Source organism: Scophthalmus maximus, chromosome 10 (genome assembly GCF_022379125.1).
Source record: "Scophthalmus maximus strain ysfricsl-2021 chromosome 10, ASM2237912v1, whole genome shotgun sequence".
In the NCBI taxonomy this organism is placed as follows: Eukaryota; Metazoa; Chordata; class Actinopteri; order Pleuronectiformes; family Scophthalmidae; genus Scophthalmus; species Scophthalmus maximus.
In genome coordinates this window covers 22,122,970-22,144,104 of record NC_061524.1, presented here as the reverse complement: position 1 = coordinate 22,144,104, position 21,135 = coordinate 22,122,970, and the positions used below count along the sequence as shown (strand labels likewise).

The window sequence follows — 21,135 nt, the reverse complement described above, 5'->3', positions numbered from 1 at the left end:
TCTATTACAGTCTTTTATTTACTTTTATTACTAAATATTTCATAAATAACGTTTATTTCATTCTCAAACTCCTCGGTTGGCAATCTTTTTCAGGCTGCAAACGTCCCACAGAGTTGTCAGTTGGTCTGAAGTGCTGAGCTTCTCCTTTGGGAATGAACGGTGGCTACAAAAGCAGAGTCAGAACAGGAGCCCCGCTCATCTGAACAGCTAAGACAACAGTACAAAACTCTACATCTCAAACATTCAATGCAGTGTGAACCAGTATAGATCCAGGGGGAACCTCTGTAAACTGATGCTTGTTCAAGTTCATTTGTTTTCTGTGGTCTCAGTTCCAAATATTTAAATTCTAAAGACACAAACATAAAGAAATACAGCCAAACTAGATCAGGGTCAAAGGTCAGTTAAATGACAGAAGCTGTGACCTGCTTCAGTCGACTAGAGAAAATATAGTTCAGTACAATACTTTTCTTCTTCTCGGACTTTAGGGAATATAATCATTTTTTGTTCATTTAACCAAAGAGGCTGACACTCTTTTTCTCAGAGATTACATTTTGTCTACAAATTATTATGACTGTAAATCTGATCCGACATTTGGTGCCATTTCTGTACTTCCCTGCTCAGAACGTGCACAAACCACCGGTCTGCACCATGAGGTTCATCCAAAAGCAAGGAAATATGTTTTATTTGTCGTTATTTGATGGAACTGACTATTATTATTTCAAACTGTGTCTGTTTCATTCTAAAACCTGCTGAGAGACTCTGTTCTTCCTCTGACCCTGGCAACAGTCGTCTTAGAGTAACATATTGCATGAAACCAAATCGTTCGGAGATGGTTGATTATACGCTGCTGACATCGCAGGCGACTCGAGCCTCCGCTTCATGATGTTCTTGAAGATGAGCGGAAGAAAGGCCTCGGGTGTAGAACTTGGCCCTGCAGACTCTTCTCCGCTCCCGATTGCCACCCTGCTTTTTCCAGAAACGCCCTGTTGGTTTCCGCCGAGCAAAAACATTCTCAGGTTTTGACCCGGCAGCAGCGAGTTTGTGTCCATCAGCAGCTGCGTGTCCTTGAGTGTCCCAGATTAAAAAGAAAGAAACAACACATAAACTGACTGGCGGAGGTCAGAGGGGCTGGTGGTGAAGGTGGCTGTAGGATGTGGCCTTGATTTACCCGGAAGCAGCCAGGCGGCTGGACGCGGCGGGCGGTTTATTCTTAGCGGCGAGGCGGGGGAGGCTCCGGCGAGGCCCGGTGCCACAGGAGGGGGCGAGAGGGCGGTTCTGACATCCCATCCAGAGGCGAGCGTGGGCGGGGGGGTGGTTTGGGGTCGGACTGGGATTAGAGGAGGCGCAGGGCTGCGGGTTCGACTGCTGCCGGGGCCTCGATGCAGAAGACGAGGAGGAAGGAGAGAGTCAGCGAAATGTCTGAGGAGGAGGAGGAGGAGGAGGAGGAGGAGGAAGATTCTGCCTTGGTCCTCACTCTGCCTGGGCTCAGACCTCACCACAGTCACTCGATGCCCACACACCGAAACTACTGAATGTGTTGTGGTCCAGCAGCAGCAGTGTGTGTGTGTGTGTGTGTGTGTGTGTGTGTGTGTGTGTGTCTGGGGATCAGTTATTACTAGCCGATGTAAATATGCGTCTGGGAGGAAATTGCCTTGCTACTGAGAAATGTGGCCATGAGTATATTTACATGTAAATGTATATTTAGGCTGCACATGTGTGTTGTCAAGTTATGTATACACATGTATGTATATAACTGCTGTATGTGTGAGCCCCTGTACCTGTGTATGTGCATAATGTTTAGACACGTATGTTGTATTTTTGTTTACGCGTCATCTGAGCTTATTGCACTGATTCTGTCAACCGTCCCCGACCTCTGGCTCCTTCTTCTTCTCTTTCACTTTTACCGAAGCCTTCTTGGACACTTTCTTGTCCCCCGTTTCCTTGCCTGCGTCCTTCCCTTCCTTTTCTTTGTCCTTCTTCTCCCTCGATGACTCTTTCTTCTCCTTGGAGGCTGACGATTCCTTCTTGGACTCCTTCTTCGCCTCCTCCTCCTTCGGCTCTTTGCTTGAGTCCTTCTTGGACTCCTTCTTCTCCCTGGACGACTCCTTCTTTTCCCTTTTCGCCTCTTTGACTGGCTCCTCTGCGCCTCCTGCTTCTTCCCTCACGGTGGCCTCCGACGGATCCCTGGACACCTCTTTCTTCTCTTTGGAGTCTTTATCTAAATGTGAAAACAGAAAGAAAGACCATTAGTATAAACACCTCACACAATTGATTGATTCGATCACTCACTTTTTGTTCATTGACACTAAAACACAGGACAGGGGTTTTCAGATTTGTGCACGTCATAATTCGTAGTTTTTTCGATGGAAGTGAGGAATTTTCAGATTTAGCTGGTTTATGTTTATATGGTGGATGTAGACACAAAACCTCACCCTTACCCAAATGTCTACATCCCCATAACTATGTTTGGGTTTAATTAAAAACTGCAGCTTCATTTTCCCCGGCCGTCCACGCGGCAGAACCTAAAACCTAAAACAGAGAAGTTTGGAAACGGTGCTCGCCCAGTTTTAGTTTGAAAACTCCGGGGCTGCGTTTAAAGTAGGACGATGACGCAGTCGCACGCGTTCGCTTCCTGATTGTTTTTCGTGAATAATCATTTACAACGTGATTAAATCACTTGTTCAGAGGTCTAACATTATCTAGGCATCGTGTGAACAAAGTCGCAGTCTCCTACAAGCAGACGGCACCGACAGTCAGGCGCTGGCTGGCTGCAGGCCTCAGACTGGGCGTCACGCTGCGGGTCTGTCCGTCAGAGAGTAAGAGTGGGAGTTGCCGAACGTGTTCACAGTCAGCTGTTTTTGTTCTTTAACAGACTGATGCTGTCGGCTCTCAGAGGTCTTAAGCATCGGGACAAATTGAGTGACAACAGCACCTGTTGCATGACAAAGAACCCCCACTTAACTAAAGTACCCCCCCCCCACACACACACGCACACACACACGCACACACACACACACACACACGCACACACACACACTACCACCACTGCCAAACACACATTCTGCAGCCCCGCCTCCTCCTGATTGGACCGGCTCTCTGATAAGATGATAACGGGGCCGTTGTCTGCCAACAATGAGACACACTTCTTATCTCCATGAGAACAGAGAGGATTAAGAGACTGGAGACTACAGCCTGGTATCTCACTGTGTGTGTGTGTGTGTGTGTGTGTGTGTGTGTGTGTGTGTGTGTGTAGAAGGAGTACAAGAACGGCCTCTTAGCGTCTGCATGTGTCTATGCATGTATCTGCCTTTGCATGTATATGGGGACGACGGCTCCATAAAAGTGTGTGTGTGTTCACAGACTCCAGAGAGGAGCCCTAATCAGACGGCTCATCGTCTAGAGAGACAGAGGGAGAGTCTGTATGTGTGTGTGTGTGTGTGTGTGTGTGTGTGTGTGTGTGTGTGTGTGTGCATGTGTGTGTGTGGCAGCCAGACGGGTGACATAAACTGTCCTAAAGTATGAACCTCATTGAAAAAGGCTCACAATTTAAGTTTCATAATGAAGTTCAGACACGTTTGCAGTCACGAGTTGCTTCCTGATTGGTTCGTACCGGTCATGACTCGACTACCAGCGGTGAAGGCAAAACGCTGTTAACACTTAGTTTAAGTAGCAGTTCCACCTCGTCGTCAGTCTAAGAAAATAAACCCCTCGTCTTACTTCACATTTTTGTTGTTTCTCATTCAGAGTTTTTTTTGTGAAACTAAGCAACCAACTGCAGCATCGACAATCTGCTTTCTGTTTACACCGACACACGCATATGCTCAGTGGACTTGAATGGGCACGTGATATACGTTTTCAGGTGTGTTAGTATGGACGGGGATTAATAATAACGAATTCAATTTACTGATGAAGAATTCAATTTATTGTTATCTATTACCTCCTCCAAGGAGCTTCTCCCCTGTCTGTTTGTTTGAAACTTGGTGGAAGAACTTAAGGTTTTGACTCAACAAACCACTTGTGTTTTCAACATTTTTGTGTGAAAAGTGTGAATTTACACGTTGACATGCAAACGCTCCCTCTGCCTGTTCTCTCAGTGGCTCCTCACAACTTTTACAATCAGTCACAACAGAAGTGCTGAGTGTGTGTGTGTGTGTGTGTGTCCAGGCAGTAAACTAACGCAGTGTGTCGCTGTATACAACTTCAGATATGTGTTTAGTACATCTGTGTGTTTGTGTGTGTGTTAAATCAGCCATGTGTGTGAATCAGTGCTCTTAAATGTGAGTCAGTGATTTTGTACATGAATGGGTTAATCCTGTAGCGACAGTCTAATCCTCACTGGATGCTAACTGTCTGGTCACCAGTAATCACACACACGCGCACACACGCGCACACACCCACACCTCGGTCTGCACATCACTTCTCAGCAGCTGAGCTAACACATACCAGGAGCCTGTGTGTGTGTGTGTGTGTGTGTGTGTGTGTGTGTGTGTATGAAACATAATTTGAAAACCTAAATCTATCTCCATCCAGACGGGCGTTTTAACTCCACATCTGAAATAATCTCTGTCCATACTAACACACCTGAAAACATCCCATGGCCATAACCATTTTGTCTTTGAATCAAGAATTAGAAAATCATATTAACTTTACAAGTCGCCCATCTTGCTGAACAGATGCCCTTTAAGGTTCAAATCATTTTTTCAATTTTTATTATAGTTTTATTTAATTTGTTTGAAATAAATATTTGAAATTATTATTTTAATAAAAATAGAATACATGTAAAACTACAGCGCTGGGTCACCTTAAAAGCTAAATCCCAGTATTTATATTATCAGCTGATTTAAATGCGATGCGTTAGTATCAGCTGTTACTAGACAGAGGAATTAATGCAAGGTTTTTTAGAGCCAAACATTTGCTCTTCAAAAATATTCACAAACCCTACAAGTCTCTCTATTCCATGGTAGATCATAGTTTCATATAAAGTATATTAGACTGAAAAAAAAAAAGTTAAGTTGCTTTTTCTTGTTTTGTAGTCTTGTGGTGCTGAACGGACAGTTCCCATAAAGATGACTGAAAACTTTTAGCCACATCTTCTAATCATTCTTCGCCACATTTATTGGAGTTTTTATTTATTGTAAAAATGTTTTATTGTTTTCAATCTTTATCAACTCTTTAATTATTGATAAAGATGTTTCAATGTTTGATGTTTTCCCCCCTTTTTTGTCTGTTCCTCACTTACTACCTCAGGCTACGTCCACATTACTACATTCCAATTTTTAAAACACATCGCTGCTGCTACGTTTACGCCTGCTGTCCACACTACAGTTTAATTTTATATTGACCTCACTATGTAAAGTGCCTTGAGACAATGTATGTTGTGATATGGCGCTATACAAATAAAATTGAATTGAATTGAATTGAACTACTCTGGAGTTTTCCAGTACCTAAATATGAGAAGTCTGGAAACGCTGCTGGCCTTGTTTTAGTTTGAACACTCCCAGGGAGCGTTGTAGTATGGACGGGCAGAAACAGAAACGTTTGGAAATGACGATGGAGTCACCCTCATTCGCAATCTGATTGGTTCTCATGGTGCGTTGACACCAAGTGCCAAGCATATTTTCGTGTCACGCAAGTTTGGACGCAGAAACATTGGTGTTAACTCGTGCAAATGACGCTATATTTTTTCGTTTTCTTTTGGACACTGACGTCAGTGACTGCCAGTGACTAATTGGCTTCATTATAAATAACTCAATATTTCAAGTGCGAGTGAAGCGAATTAACGTCGGCTGACGTGAGTGACACGAACTTTGCTTCTACTCTTTTGTAAGTCATTTCATTGCGTGAAAAGAAATCGTGCGTCACGACTCGACCGCTACTGACAGTAGAGTAGAGTAGAGAGTCAGCACGGATCATTTCAGTGATATGGAGCAAAAATGCTGGCGTGGCTGGAGATCGTTCTAGCTTCACAATGAAAACGTAGTAGTGTGGATGTAGGCTCAGCCTGTGCGGCGGATGACTGTCCGTCTGTGTGATGTTGAGGAATCTTCTAACTTGTGCTTTGACTTAAATGACGTCAGAGCTTTAGTTCTCTGTGGTTGTATTTGTTTTTCTTTATAGTCAAAGCACAGACGTTCTTTTTGTTGATGGAAAGGAAATCGTGGCGGGTACGAGGTCTGACGGGAAGGATGCAGAACATTCTAATGTAGGACCCCGGATCTGCGTAGCATAATTCTCCTGTCAGAGCAGATCTGTGAAAACCTTCCCCGCACTTGCACGTCAAGAGCATTTTCCCAGGGAAGCTATCGTCCCCTCCCGGGTTTTCTTTTCTTTCACTATACGAGCAGAAAATAAAAGAGTGCCGTGTGGGAGCTGTGGTCTCGGGGGAGAGGTAGCAAAGGGGTCGATAAACATTGACGTTGTAAGACAAGATGGCAGCTTCCCTCCTGTATGGAAATCCAGAGGGGTCAGGTCACATCTTGTCAGTCTGCTAATTCAACAAACTAACAAAGTGGAAGTCTGTAGACTAAACAGAGCAAGAGGCCGGTGCTTCACGTCCCTCCGAGCAGCCCCGGAACGAAGTGACGTTAAGCCCTTTTCACATGGGACAGTCGCTACCTGGAAACGCCTGGTGGTTTCCGCCAAGACCGCCGCAGTCCGCCGCAGTCCGCAGCATTCCGCAGCCATTTGAATCCCCCGTGAATCTGCTGCAACCACGTCTGGATGCGATCCGTCTGACTGACAGGAAGCCGTGGGTAATGTAGTTCCTTACATTGCACATCGTTGACTTCAGTGAACGGACCTCAAGGGAGTGAATCTATTATAGCATTGCTCCCCCCGAATTGATGAGGAGGTGTTTCATTTTCAGCAACACGCAAGAAAATGTTGGGGAAATCCCCCTGCGCATGCACAGGCTGTGTGGCCTAATGACACAACGGCCCCTGTGTGGTTTGGTAGCTGGTTCTGTGCAACGGAGGCATTCGGCTGTGCGCCTTCTTCAACCTTAGTTTCCATGTTTCCGTGTTCCCTTTAGAACAGCTTGATTTGAGCATAGACTGTTTATTAGTGCATTGTGGTAACTTCACCTCAACTGTATGATTATTTTTTTTGTCATGGAATCAGTTTTTTTGTGTATATGCATTACTCAGGTTTTGGTTTGCGGGTTGCCAGTTCAACTCCCGTGGTAAACAGCGGATAGGAAAAGTGAATGACTAACAGTGTGGACGCTCCCAGTGTGGACGTGAGGCTGGAGAAGAGCATGAAGCTGAACCGACTGTCTGGAAATATTAAGATTGATTTTCTCAAAGTGGCTGTGCTGTGGTTGTCCTGGCCAGGCCCGTCTTGAAAACAACGTTTTATGTTTTTACATTCTTCCTTATGTCAAACGGAATGATGAATGCAATGTGGTTAGAACGGTCGTTCCACAGGTGAAACAGTTACGGGTTTGAATCCGACCTTCCAGTGGGGTGTTTGTCTCTGGAGGTTTCTTCCCACAGTCCAAAGACAAGCAGGTTAGATGAATTAGAATATGTGAATGTGTTTTTCTTTCTATGATCTTGAGCTCCGGAGAATGTGCGGAAACTTGGGTTGAGGACATTTCCCCGGAGTTGACGATGGTGTTTTTTACAGTCATCAACACGCTCGCTTGCTGCGAGTCTTCCGGAGATTTTCCTGCTCGATGTCTCACGTGGGCTCACTCAGACATTGTCCTGAAATTTGACCGAGCAACACCTGTGGACATTTGAGTTCCCACATACAGCCCCTCTGGAGAAGTTCTGGAAAATGTCCTGGCTTCAGTGTTCAGTGTATGTGTGTCCTCCCGGCTAAAACAAAACGTTATCCAAAAATGCAGAGCTGAGAATCAATTATCAATCTCTCTGCAATTGTGGTGTGAAACTATTGGCTTTGACATATTGTCCCATGTGTTCGGAGTAACACGCGCTTCCCGGAGCGTTGTGTCATCGACCCAGGATGTGTGCGGCAAAGATGGAAGTTGACCTGGTAAAGTGGCCACGTTTTGTCAATGTGATGCGTGAACGTGAGGAAACTGTTGATTTTCTGCAGCGCTGATGTGAAGTGACGCTGCGAAGGTGGGCAGTGGTGAACCCTGATGTGTTGACGAGTGTGAACGTACTTGAGAATCATGCGATACACATCTCTGTGCTGCCCCTTTCCAACGAACCCTGAAATATATTGTATGTATTTACTTTTTCTTTTAAGTACTGTAAGTTCCTGTAGCTATTGGGTGGGTGGGTATTAAATTAATGTGCTTAATTGTAAAGTACATGATTTCTCCCTGATTTATTTTCTGTCACTAAATCTTCTGAAGACAGAAACCGTCCTGTTCCATTCCCACAGTGCTTTGACTCCTGCAGTGAGACTCTCTGCTTTCGACATATCACGACTCCTCATCATCCTCTGGAGTTTAGAGGGCAACACTTGTTTGTTCCTTGTGGAACAAAAACAAAAACCGCAGCAACAAAAGTCAGCGTGTTGATTAGATAAGGCGAGCGACGCTATCTGCGCTGCGTTCAAAGCCCACGTTCCGCCTCAGTTTGCGTGTAAGCGGCAGATCGCGGCATTGCATTCATCTGCAGGCAGCCGTAGTCAAAATAGAGGCGGCCGCACAGATCGCCCGCATCCCGGACCGATCGGCATGGAGGAGACCGAAGCTGAAAAGCTGCTGATTTACAGAATCCACTCTGGAGAGTGTGTGTGTGTGTGTGTGTGTGTGTGTGTGTGTGTGTGTGTGTGTGTGTGTGTGTGTGTGTGTGTGTGTGTGTGATCCAGATTAGGCAGGACACAACATTATGTGGAAAAAAAAACTACGTGGTTAACAGCGTGAGAAATGACAGTATGTGACATAAAGAGGAACACACAAACACACACACACACACACACACTCCAGACAGGTCAAAGTTAATTTGATACTGTCCATAAGTGAGAAGAGACTGTGAGTTTATCACTCAACTCACAACTCACCTTAAGTGACTTACTAACTTACACACACACAGGCCCCTAAGGTCTAAGTCCAGGGACAGTCTGTTGACCCAGAGTCTCTGACAGTCCGAGGGACCACATGCAGGAATGACTTCCTGTGGGGCTTCCTGGTGGAATACGTCTGTTACGATGTGTACTCCTGTGCTGAGACAGCCTGTGAGTCGGACGGTATCCCCCTCCTCTCAGAGGGTCCGTCTCCACCACAGCAACATAGCTCCCCTCAACCTGCCTCGCCGGCACACAAAAGCTCAGCCTCCTCAGGAAATATAGAAACGACTCTGGTCCTTCTTGCAATCACGCACTGGGGCAGCAGCATTAAGCTTTGTTTGGTTCAGTCGGAACAGGCCAAGGTGGAAAAACCAACACACATACACAAATATAAATGATATAAATATTCTATTAAAAAAAATATAATACTATCTAATGATGCAGACGGATGTGGAGAGTGTGAGTGGGAGAGAGAGAGAGAAGCTTGACAGAGGCTGGACAGGCAGTATTTAATACTATTCTTGGTTTGGAATGTGCTGTTGAAGCACAGCAGGCCTACCGCTGTGTGTGTGTGTGTGTGTGTGTGCAAACCAATGTCAGCTTAGCAAAGATTGTAAGATTGAACCTTGCTACACCACAGTGGTGCAGTTATTTATGTACAAATGGGCACGTACACACACGTACACACACATACACACAGACACACACAGACACACACACACACGCACACACACACACACGCACGCACATTATTATTGCAGTCTGCGTCTCACATGGATGATGGGAAATGTCCTCAGTGGTCACCTCAGGTACCACCCCTCTCTCTGGCGGCAGGCTTTTCACCGCCACGCTTGAGTCTGACCAATCGGAACAGCTGAGCACAAGGAGGTTTCCCTCCACACGTAGAGGAACAATATGTCGTAGGAACCAACGGGGCATTTTTATTTTGCAGAAATAGAGAATTTGGAAAATAGATTTGTGAGCTTTGGCTCGTAGGGCGTTCTCACACCTGGAAGTCTGGACTAAGGGTCATGTCTTGTGTTACATTGTTTACATTAGATCCGGTTAATCTTGGTTTTAGGGAGCAAACTAAAGAGTTATGACATACGTACATCCCGTCGTCATCACCTATGTGGGATGTGCCTACCTAAATTGATATTGATTGGTTTGTAGACAGCCGTGCGTCCGCTTCGTCAGTTTCATTGCCACTGCCTCATCATTACGGTTTAACTACCAACATCCCCAACTTAAGGTTCAGAACTCGACACTAGTTCAAATGCACCAAATGAACGTCTTCGTCATTCAAACATTATATTGTCGGAGGTAAAGACCGCAAGCAATTCGACAAAGAATGGTATTGAATATTTTTGTCCCCCCCATGTGGTACTATCCCTTTTTATCTTCTCTTTGGTGGTTTATTGTATAATGCTGTATCAACTGTACTTGCTCCGAAACAGTCCAAACAATTCACTCTGCTAACAAACCAAACCATGGTTCAGTTTGATCAGGACCGAGACTGCCTCTTTTGGTGGGACTACATTTTCGTGTGGACCCTGGTCTGAGGAACCTTTCACGCCTGATATTTTGGGTTGGACTGAAATGAAAAGTACAAAGGTCCGGACCAAACGAGGTTGGTGTGAAAGCGTCCTGAGAGAATCTGAGAGGCATTTTATTAATCTAAGACTGGAATCAAAAGAGAACCAGGTGTGTGCACTCTCAGACGAGAGGATCTAAAAAGAGGTGCATAAAGATACAGCTTGAATTAAAAACTAAAGACACAGGGAAAGATGGTCATTTTTTCTATTTTTAAAAAGAATAAAGAGAGAAAAGCAGTGAGAGACAAAAAAATTACCAAGGAGAGAGAGAGAGAGAGAGAGAGGTTGATTGAGACCACTGCTCGCTCTCTCTCATTCTCTGGGTGTGGTATAGTGGGTGGGTTCATTCCCGCGGTCGGCAAAGATATTTTCTCTCTGCTCAGCTACGCCCTGCTACTAACCAACACACACACACACACACACACACACGCATAATGTACAGAAAAATATACAGTGGCCAGTCCGAAGAACCAAAGTTTTGGACTGATACAAAAGGACATGAAGTTTTCCAGGTCTGGTGGTGACATAAAATGTCTTCATCACACACACACACACACACACACACACACACGCCTCCGTCAACTTCCTCAGTGCACTCTGCTCTCTGCCTAAATACAGCCAACCACATCAGAGAGGACATTTACAAGACTGGGTGAGCTGCTTGCATGCACGCACACACATGTGCACACACACACACACAAACACGCACGCACACACACACACACACACACACACACACACACACAGATTTCCACATGCAAACTCAGTTTCAAACTATAAACTGACCATATCTCAACATACTTTACATCCTATGTACACACAATCATAATGACAATGCTATACACAACCATACACACTTTGCACGAGTGAACACACACAAGTGCTGTCCAGACAACGCCGAATGAGAAAGTTATTGCCTGCATTTTGGCTTCTTTGTTGCGGTTTGCTTTGTTGTCCTGCTCTGAGACACAACAGTACCAGCCCTGGATAGTGTTTTAGCACGTCAACAGATAGACACACACACACACGCACACACACACACAATTTCGCATGGTTTTACAGAGATCCCTTGGCATCACACACCCACCAAAAATGCCGAGTATGCTTTTGTTAAAAATATAACCTGTGTTTGTGTGTGTGTGTGTGTGTGAGCGAGGACTGTGGATTTTCTGTCTGGTCGAGCCACAAATGGTCCGCCAACATCACTTACACACACATGTTCACACGAGGAGAGGATGAAACATGAGCTGCCCAGAAAAAATAGGACTTGGTGGGAGAGATCGCCTGTCCCGTCACCAGGAGCTCACAGGTTTGACTTCTGGTGTGTCCGTTAACAGAAAAGTCTTTCTGCTACGGGGCAAGTCAGCGAGCGGGGCACAAGCTGCCCACCGGGTCGTCCTGCTGAATGAAAGCTCTATGCAGTATAGCCACAGAGGAGCGCTGTGCATGTTCACTCCATTGTCTGTTGTCACTTTGAACCTTTGTACTTCTTGTGAGGTAATGCCACAAATCAAAACCACTGCACAGTGACTGCTATCCTACACCGTCAGAATTTATTCGTGCTCATGTTTCCCTAATCCTACATTTCCCAAAGCCCTGCTGCCCCTCCGTGAACAGATTAGACATGTTTCTAAGTGATTGTCCCAGTCAATCCCCCAAATGTTTTTCATCTTTCAGAAAGCCTTGGATCCATTTGCTCTGAAACACCAGCACCCTGTCCCTCCTTTGTGCAGAAGGATTCTGTCAGATTTTGCTCCGACTCTAACGCACTGAAGTACGGACATTTTCCTGAATTTTTCTCTGGAGGGGCTGTATGTGAGAACGCAAATGAGCGCAAAGGTCAGTCAGACCGTTTTCCTTGAATTTTTTTCATGTTTAATTTCCAGAAAAAGTCTGGGTGAGATCACACAGCAGGAAAATCTCTAGAAGATCCACGGCAGGTTAGTGAGTGGGCGTGTTGATGACTGTCAACCAAAACTCTGCCTCTACAGACGACAGTGTTCTGGAAATGTTCCTTTGGGTCTGAATGCATCTGACTGGGACAATCTCCTGCTGCGTTCATCACCTGGACATTGAACGGAAAGTTTGCCAAGGGGGTTGGCAGGAAAAGTTCCGGAAAATGTCCGGAGCAAACTCTGTGGACATTTGTGTTCATGTCCGGACTTCAGTGCAGATTATGTAATTTTGCTGAATCCTTGCTGGCGTCTCACACCTTGTGTCTAACAAAGTGGTTCCTGAATCTGTGCTCGTGCCGGTCTGTGATTTAGCTCTGAATCGATTCCGAACGTCTCTGTTGGTTGATTTTAGCCTGGTCACTGCTGAATGTACAGCTCGTTTCTCTGCTGCCCCTCAGTCCAACTCTGCTCGTGATCACAGCATCCACAAATGTAAATACAAAGAGCCCGTGACCTTGGCTGTCCCTGAAGCCAATTATGAAAATATTTGCAGATATTTTCAGAGCTTTTAATAGTTCAGGGGGCTGGGTGTTTTCCTTGTCGCTCACGCAGAGCTGAGGGAGGAAGGGGCAACACCCAGGCTGGGCGGGCCACAGACGGAGCACCCTGCTGCGAAACCCCTGCACACACACACCCCCAAACCTCTTAACCAAGCAGCAAGACCCCCTGAAGAGCTGAGGGACACCACAGTGTATACATTACAACATGTACACAACACCACCAGAGTACCTACTAAATACACACACACACACACACACACTCACACACACACACACACACACACACACACACACTCTCACAGGCTATGTCCACGCTAATGAGTTTTCATTTTAACACAAAAACGATCTTCGTCCATGACTAGCACATTAGCACCAGAAACAATCTCTGTCCGTATTGACACAAATTCACATCACTGGATTGCTCATGTCCACAGGTCATGCATGTGCCGGAACAGGAAGCAGTTGGTTGCTTAGTTGCAGAAAATACTACAAACGCAGAATAGCAATGGAGAAAAGTAAGAGCAGGGATTTGTTTGCATTGAACAGAGGTGAAACTGTAACTGACCGCTGGAAGTCGAGTTGAGACAGATAGGAGGCGAATGTGGGCATCATTGTTTCCCAAAAATCTCTGTCCGTCCAGACTAAAATAAAACCCGGGAGTTTTCACATTAAAACGGGGCTGGCAGGGTTTTCAAAAGTCGCAGTTGTATATGCTCGAAAACGATAAACGGAGGAGCAAGGACAGCGGGCGTAACCGTAGCACCAATGATGTGTTTTAAAGACTTGCGTGATGAGATTACAGCCAAAGTCACTGCAAAGACGGGGTGGGCGACGTGAAGATGCCAAATTCGTGTCATTTGCTTCACTCGCTCAAGTTTAAAATATTTGAACTCGAGCGAAATATTCACGTGACACGATGTCACGAAAGCCAGTCAGCGTTGTGATCCTCCCAACGTCACTGGTGTCCGCGTCCAACAGAGAATGTTCAAATTCCCTTCGCGTTCGGTGTGAACGCAGCGCCAGGTGTTTCATGAAATACAAATGCAGACAGATGCGGTTTAAGTGGGTGTAAACAGGCTTTGGTCAAATGTGGTGCCATCAGATGACACTAGTGGGGTCAAATTTTCAACATGGCAGGCTGAGTTCATGTTGTGGCTGTTCGTGTCAACGGTGTTGCTGGGCTAGAGGTTTATGGTTAGATGTTCACGCTCACCAGCAAATAGAGGAACATCTTAATGTTAAGTTTAACATGGAGAAACAGGCCTCAGGTGCTGAGGTGCGGTATAAAAGAAGAACAGAGAAGCTACTAATTTAACCCTGTGATGAGACAGTTGTTTCCTCTGATGGGCAGCATCCCTTTCTACCATTTCTTTCTCTCATTGCTTCTCTAGTTCACACCTGCTAAGCTCCTCTTTACGACCTTTACGTGTGTGTGTGTGTGTGTGTGTGTGTGTGTGTGTGTGTGTGAGCTAGCTGCACTGTGATCAGCCACCATTCGTCCTCCTCCTCTACACCATCTCTGCCAAAGATGCATTTCACCTCACCACATCTCAAGCGGAAAAGAAAAAAGTGAGCAGTGAGAGAGGAGAGGAAACTATGAAGGAATATTTCTGCCCCATAAGCTCCTCCCCCTCTGTAAAAACAAAAGAGACTTTATGCTTGAGTGGGGAATCCATAGATTCCCCTTTTTCTCCTGCACCACCATCTATGAATAAAACATCCCCCCTTGATTTCATTCTTTCTCTGGTGTTTCTGCATTACACACATATGGCCTCTCAGCTTTGACATCCTTATCTTAAAGCGGAAAACTTGTAATCATGATGTTAAAACTGGTTGCACAGTGTAATGGCGCAAGAAAATGACACCGGCACACAAATCGATTTACGCCACCAAAGAACTGCGTCACTCATCCCGTTATCGCCAAATTGGTGTTGACAACTTCCTCAGCAGCTCTGAGCAGAAGTACCTGCGTCCTTATCGACGTCTTTACAACAGTGACCAAACAATAATACCGCCTGGAACCACTAGGGTCACCACAGTTGTATGTTGCCTCTTAAATAAAAAGTAAATAATAATTAAAAAAACACCAAATATTTGGTACACTATGAATGATTAATAGAAAAAAATAATGAGAATGATTAATAGGTAATCAGAAATAGTCATTAGTCCCAACACTAATCTTAATGTTGTTCTGTTAAAGTTTCATTTCATAGATCCATAATTGAATTCACAGAAATAAGTTGCCTATAGAACAAACTGTGTATTTTGGTTACAATCAATGCGACAAAATCAAGTTCCTGAAAAGAAAAATTTGCTGGCTTTAGGGTAAATGTTTTTGGAAAGTATTAGAAAACTAATCAACATGAAAATTAAAATCTTGCCAAGATTTTACTCAAACGTTTAGTGTTTTAATTCAAATCAGGAAAAAAGGTTTTTAAAACCAAAACTGATGCTGGAAAACTTTACAAACGAGCTCTGTCTCAAAATACAACACAGGTTTTAGGATCCGGTGCCATTCTAACGCATCTTAATTTAATATTTTCATTTCTAAATAGTGTAACAAAACATTGTAAATGTTCCCCGCAGATGACAGCTTGACAGTGTAACCACGTAATGTGAGTGCAGAGTGTGCGCTGATCGCTCACACTGTGTGTTTGTGTGCGAGTGTGTGTGGTAATAAGGTTGCCAGGTTTATGTCTAACAGATTTACCCATCACTGGTAAACCACATATTACACACACACACACACACACACACACGCACATTAGACAAACACATCACATTTACTGTAAACACACTTTATTCCGCTGAATTAACTGGTGGAAAAGTCGAACCTGGAAACACATGGGGCTCTTTCACAAACACGCCTAATTAATTCCACCCAGCCTTCGAGTGATGCTCAATATAATTTCAGAATTGCTCAGTTATTTTAATTACACTTCACCTCAAACATACACAAAAACACACACACGGAGGAAAAAGCAGAACCTGGGCCGTTCTTGGCCTGTGGTGCTGCTGGTTGCAGCTAAAGCGACCTGTACTAATTGAGCAGGTAAAGAGTGGCTGCGGACTGACCCCTGAAGCCACGGTCCCGTGTTTCCCTGTTTACTTAAGGTTCGGTGACGCAGAGCCCTGGACTGAACCCTACTACTGAACGGATGTCCCTCGAAACTTGGTGGAAGGATGCGACATGGGCCAAGAAAGAAGCCAGTGAATTCTGGAGGTGATCCGGACAGAGGGGCTGTTCCAGGATTCTTTTTTTTTCCACTTTCTTCAACATTGCAAGATGAATTTTCACTGATTTCCCAGGGAACAATTCATGGATTGATCTTAAGAGTAAGTGCAATTTGGCGCAATTGTAGTTCAAAGTGTATTCATATTTTTTTAACGTTTATATCTAGTGCACTCCCCCCCAGCAACACACCAGCCAAGTGTGAAGTAAATGGAGTGAATCGTTCTTAAGATGAGGTGAATTTAAATCATCCATACATACAGACAGAGATTGCTAATATTATATTAAGTTGTTGTTGCGCTGCACTAACACAAAGCTGTTTGGCCAGGAAAAGATGGAGGAAAATTCCTATTTTCTTTTCTTTCTTTCTTCAACAGAAACAAGGTTGCGCAACTAATCTGCTTCACGTTTGGTGTAAACACAGCATGAGGCTACATCCACACTGATAGGTTTTAGTTTTTTGAAACACATCATTGTTTCTACGGTTACGCCCGCTCAGCAATATTAAAATTTTTAAAAGATCAAACTCGAAAATTTCTAACAAATCCCCCCAAAATAGAAAATGTTCAACCAATCAGATTCCTGATGCAGTGTTGACCATTTCCTCCTTTCAAAGAGAAGGTAACACTGTTACACACACACACACACACACACACACACACACACACACACACACACACACACACACACACACACACACACACACACACTCAGGCAGGTAGTAAACATCTTCTACTGTATAATTACAGTAAATTTACTACCTCTTTACTTTCACGCTCATTTTCAGTCCCCTCCTTTTTGCTCCCTCCATTTCCTCCTCTCTCTCTCTCTCTCTCTCTCTCTCTCTTTCGCTCACCCACACCAATAAACTCTCAGCTGAACGTAAACTGTTGTGCAGTCCTGTAATCACTGCTCCGACCAGCCGACAACATGGAGAGCCAGAGAGTGAACACGAGGAGGAGGAGGCGCTCAACAGATTACAGCTGATTACAACATTAACACAATCAGTCAGTTCAAACTATTGTGAATTGATCAGTTTTGGTATATAGATAAACACGACCAACATCAAAGAGATTAGGGTCAGACAGACAGTCAGTCAGACAGACAGACAGACAGACAGTCAGTCAGTCAGTCAGACAGACAGACAGACAGTCAGTCAGTCAGTCAGACAGACAGACAGTCAGACAGTCAGTCAGACAGACAGTCAGTCAGTCAGACAGACAGACAGACAGACAGTGAGTCAGTCCGACAGTCAGTCAGACAGTCAGTCAGACAGTCAGTCAGTCAGACAGACAGACAGACAGACAGACAGTCAGTCCGACAGTCAGTCAGACAGACAGTCAGTCAGTCAGACAGACAGACAGACAGACAGACAGACAGTGAGTCAGTCCGACAGTCAGTCAGACAGACAGTCAGTCAGACAGACAGACAGACAGACAGACAGACAGACAGACAGACAGTCAGTCCGACAGTCAATCAGACAGACAGTCAGTCAGACAGACAGACACACAGACAGACAGTCAGTCCGACAGTCAGTCAGACAGTCAGTCAGACAGTCAGTCAGACAGACAGACAGTCAGACAGTCAGTCAGTCAGACAGACAGATAGACAGACAGATAGACAGTCAGTCCGACAGTAAGTCAGACAGTCAGTCAGACAGACAGACAGACACTGGATATAAAGAGACAAACAGAGACAAACAATGTGCACATTGACAATATGCACATAAAGAAAATCAAAAAGCATATTTTGATGAAAAAAAGGTTTGGTGGTTAATGCTTGAAATCTTTCTTACAAGTATTTGTCGGCGTTGTACTTCCTGAATCTGCTCCTTCACAGACTTCATTTTGGTTCCCACCAAGTATGTTGTTTTATATTTTAAAGCTTGCACAATTACACAAAAAGTAACTGTTTTAACCTATCAGTTAAATGTGCAACAACCTCTCGCATCTAACACTCACAGAGAGAGAGAGAGAGAGGGAGAGAGAGAGGTCAAATAGAGAGTTTACAATCTCCACATCTTTGGCCAGTCCATCAAATTTCCTGTTGCCACAGGTGTAAGTGTGGGAGGAATTAGACCGTGTGTTTGTCAGTGTTTAGCAATCCAGCAAAATATACTGGTGATCAGCATAACACACGCACGCACGCACGCACGCACGCACGCACGCACGCACGCACGCACACACACGCACACACACAGACAAAATTTAAAAACTAACTCGTAAACGTTACGACAAAGCAAAGAGCCAAATTGACAAGAAAAAAAAGGAAGAATAAATATTTGGGGTCTACCAGGGTCCAGAAGCATGTACTGTACCCTCTCTGGTGTGAGGCCGATACGACACGCATCTCCATACAATGTCAACTAACAGATGCATTAATATAAAATATGCAGCAACTACCGACATGATACGATTCTCACCCCTACCACGATGAAGTAAAAATTCACAGAGAACATAAAAGTGTTCTCTGTCTGTTTCAAGTTTACAGCACAGACGTTTAATACACCTGCTCACAGAATTAATGACGCTCAGCAGCAGGTAGGATAACTCAGAAGCGAGTAGCACAAACCAATTTTTCTACTATATTATTAAGACATGGAGGAGGACTTGGAAGCCTTCATTCTCTGTAACAATGAAAGACTGGATATCTTTACAAATAAAGAATGTTACAGCGTCAGTTATTGTCTTTGATGGACTGGAGCCTTCAGCCAGCGGAGAGTGGAAACAAATCTTCAATACTCTGCACATGGTCACCACTATCGAAGCCGGTGAACTGACCGTCGCCTCCACGGTCACGCAGCCTCGTCTCTTCAGGTGAGTTATGGGGTTAGTTCTACTGCCTGTGTACTTACCAGCACTGCGGCACATTTTGGAAACTGCACAAGACGTGTCAATGTTCCCGACTCTCTGGTGAAACCCGTAGTGATCCCAAACTTCCCATTAGCGGTTCACAGGTGCTCGTGTTTGTCGTGTGAACCTGCGGCGCACACAATAGTTTACATCCGCAGCGCACGCCAAGGTAACGTAGGTCCAATTGAGGAGGAATAAAAGTATCAAAATATTAAAATTATTGGGTTGGTCACATTTCTGAACAAATGAATTAAATACCTGTATCGATACGAAGCGGTTAATCTTCCCATCCCAAGTACCCTTGGTTCAATCTTCTGCCAAGAAAATAAATGTGCCGTCATTTAAACGTGACAGCGAGCCATATTGCGCAGGTCTGCGCAGCCGCTAGTAATTATTCACGGACGAATCACAAGCTGCGACACCGAGGCAGATGATGGAGACAAACAGTGACAGTTATTTCTCTCCGTCAACACAACACACAGCGTGAGAGCCTTGTGATTACAAGACAACGCGTCCAGTTGAGCTGGCTCGAGATTAACGCCAACAGCCACCAGCTCACCCCCGCCGCCTGGCCCTCAGCCTCGACAAGTGCCAGACGACCCTGGTAAAGGACAGCCTGCCGATAAGACAGACAGACCTGACGTGTCTGCTCAGTGTTGCCTATAATCATGTAGATGTCTGATTACACTATGAACTGCAAACGCTTCTTTGGCTTTGATTATTCGGCTACAAGAAACATTTTATTATCACAAAGACAGACCGTTACTGTAACTAAGTTATGTATGGTTTGATCCAGATGAGAGCAGCTGTGGCCGTACATATTCGTACTGTTGCTCCTCTGTTTCAGATGAACCCTTTGGGTCTGAGTCTGTTTTCAAATCAGCTCCATCAGGCACAGTCCCATCAGTCTAAGATACAGACTGTTGAAAAGCAAAGTCACTCTGAGTTTTTAGTCTCTCTGTTTAGAATAACACGCAAAAAACAAGGCAACAATTTATTATAGTTGTAATAAAATGTTTACAAATTTGATTTGACAGGAACCTCTTCAACAGCTATGACTTTATATATATATTCATATATATATATTTTTTTCTTTCTATCGGATTATATATATCTATATCTATATATAGATATAGATATATATATATATATACACACACACACACACACACACACTTTCACGCATGGAGACAAGTGATTAATCTGACCACTCCTGTTCTTGGCAGTGTACACACACACACACACACACACACACACACACACATTACAAACTAAACAGACCAACCTTGATGAATGCGGCCCACAGTGAAATTCACGCATGCATACAACTGCAGAAAATACACATGTACCAAGGTATGCATCTTTGAAAACAGATGCCAAACACACTCGTGGAAATTTCACACACACACACACACACACACGCACACAGCTACAACACAAACACATTGTAAGAATAGACACTTGCTTCACGTGTAATCTTCAACTGTTTATCATTAATGTAGTAAAAACGCTGTAAGCCTCCAACTTGATACCTGTGTGTGTGTGTGTGTGTGTGTGTGTGTGTGAATGTTTGTTGTCGTAGCTGTAGTCTAACTATAGAGGGAAGTGTATGGCAGTCAGCCTGTCCTCTTTGTGGCTGAGGAAACTCATCGTCATCATCATCGTCGTCGTCGTCCAGAGAACGGTGTGCATCCTATTATTTCATTAGCCTGGCAGGAGTCAGACTAATACTCAAATACGTATTAGTCTGGGACCTCTCGGTTCATTTTCGATTTCCAAGAGGCATTACCAACGAACGCAGATGAATCATATGACGTCTCCTTAGCATTTGCGAAAATGTCAACAGAGTAGAGCGTACAGAGAGAAGATGTTTATGATGATGATTCCACAGTGTCTGTGAACGAGTGTTGTTGTGTTTGTGGGAGAAATTTGAAAATATCGGGTACTTTAAGTCAAATGCTCGTTCGTTTGCGGCAGCCTTGGTTGTTTTCAGAATTCGCTTCCGTCTGCGTCGTG

General features: G+C 44.5%; 1 protein-coding gene across 2 annotated transcripts in view; it reads right to left on the bottom strand.

Annotated features, from left to right (window-relative positions):
- bbs9 (Bardet-Biedl syndrome 9) overlaps positions 1–21,135 on the bottom strand; it is a 171,393-nt gene continuing 150,258 nt past the window's right edge. For both annotated transcript variants that reach the window (XM_035608693.2, XM_035608694.2), the window contains one exon: positions 1–2,218. In XM_035608693.2, coding sequence (XP_035464586.1) covers positions 1,857–2,218 — 362 coding nt within the window. In that variant the 3' untranslated portion in view covers positions 1–1,856. The remainder of the gene's footprint in view (positions 2,219–21,135) is intronic.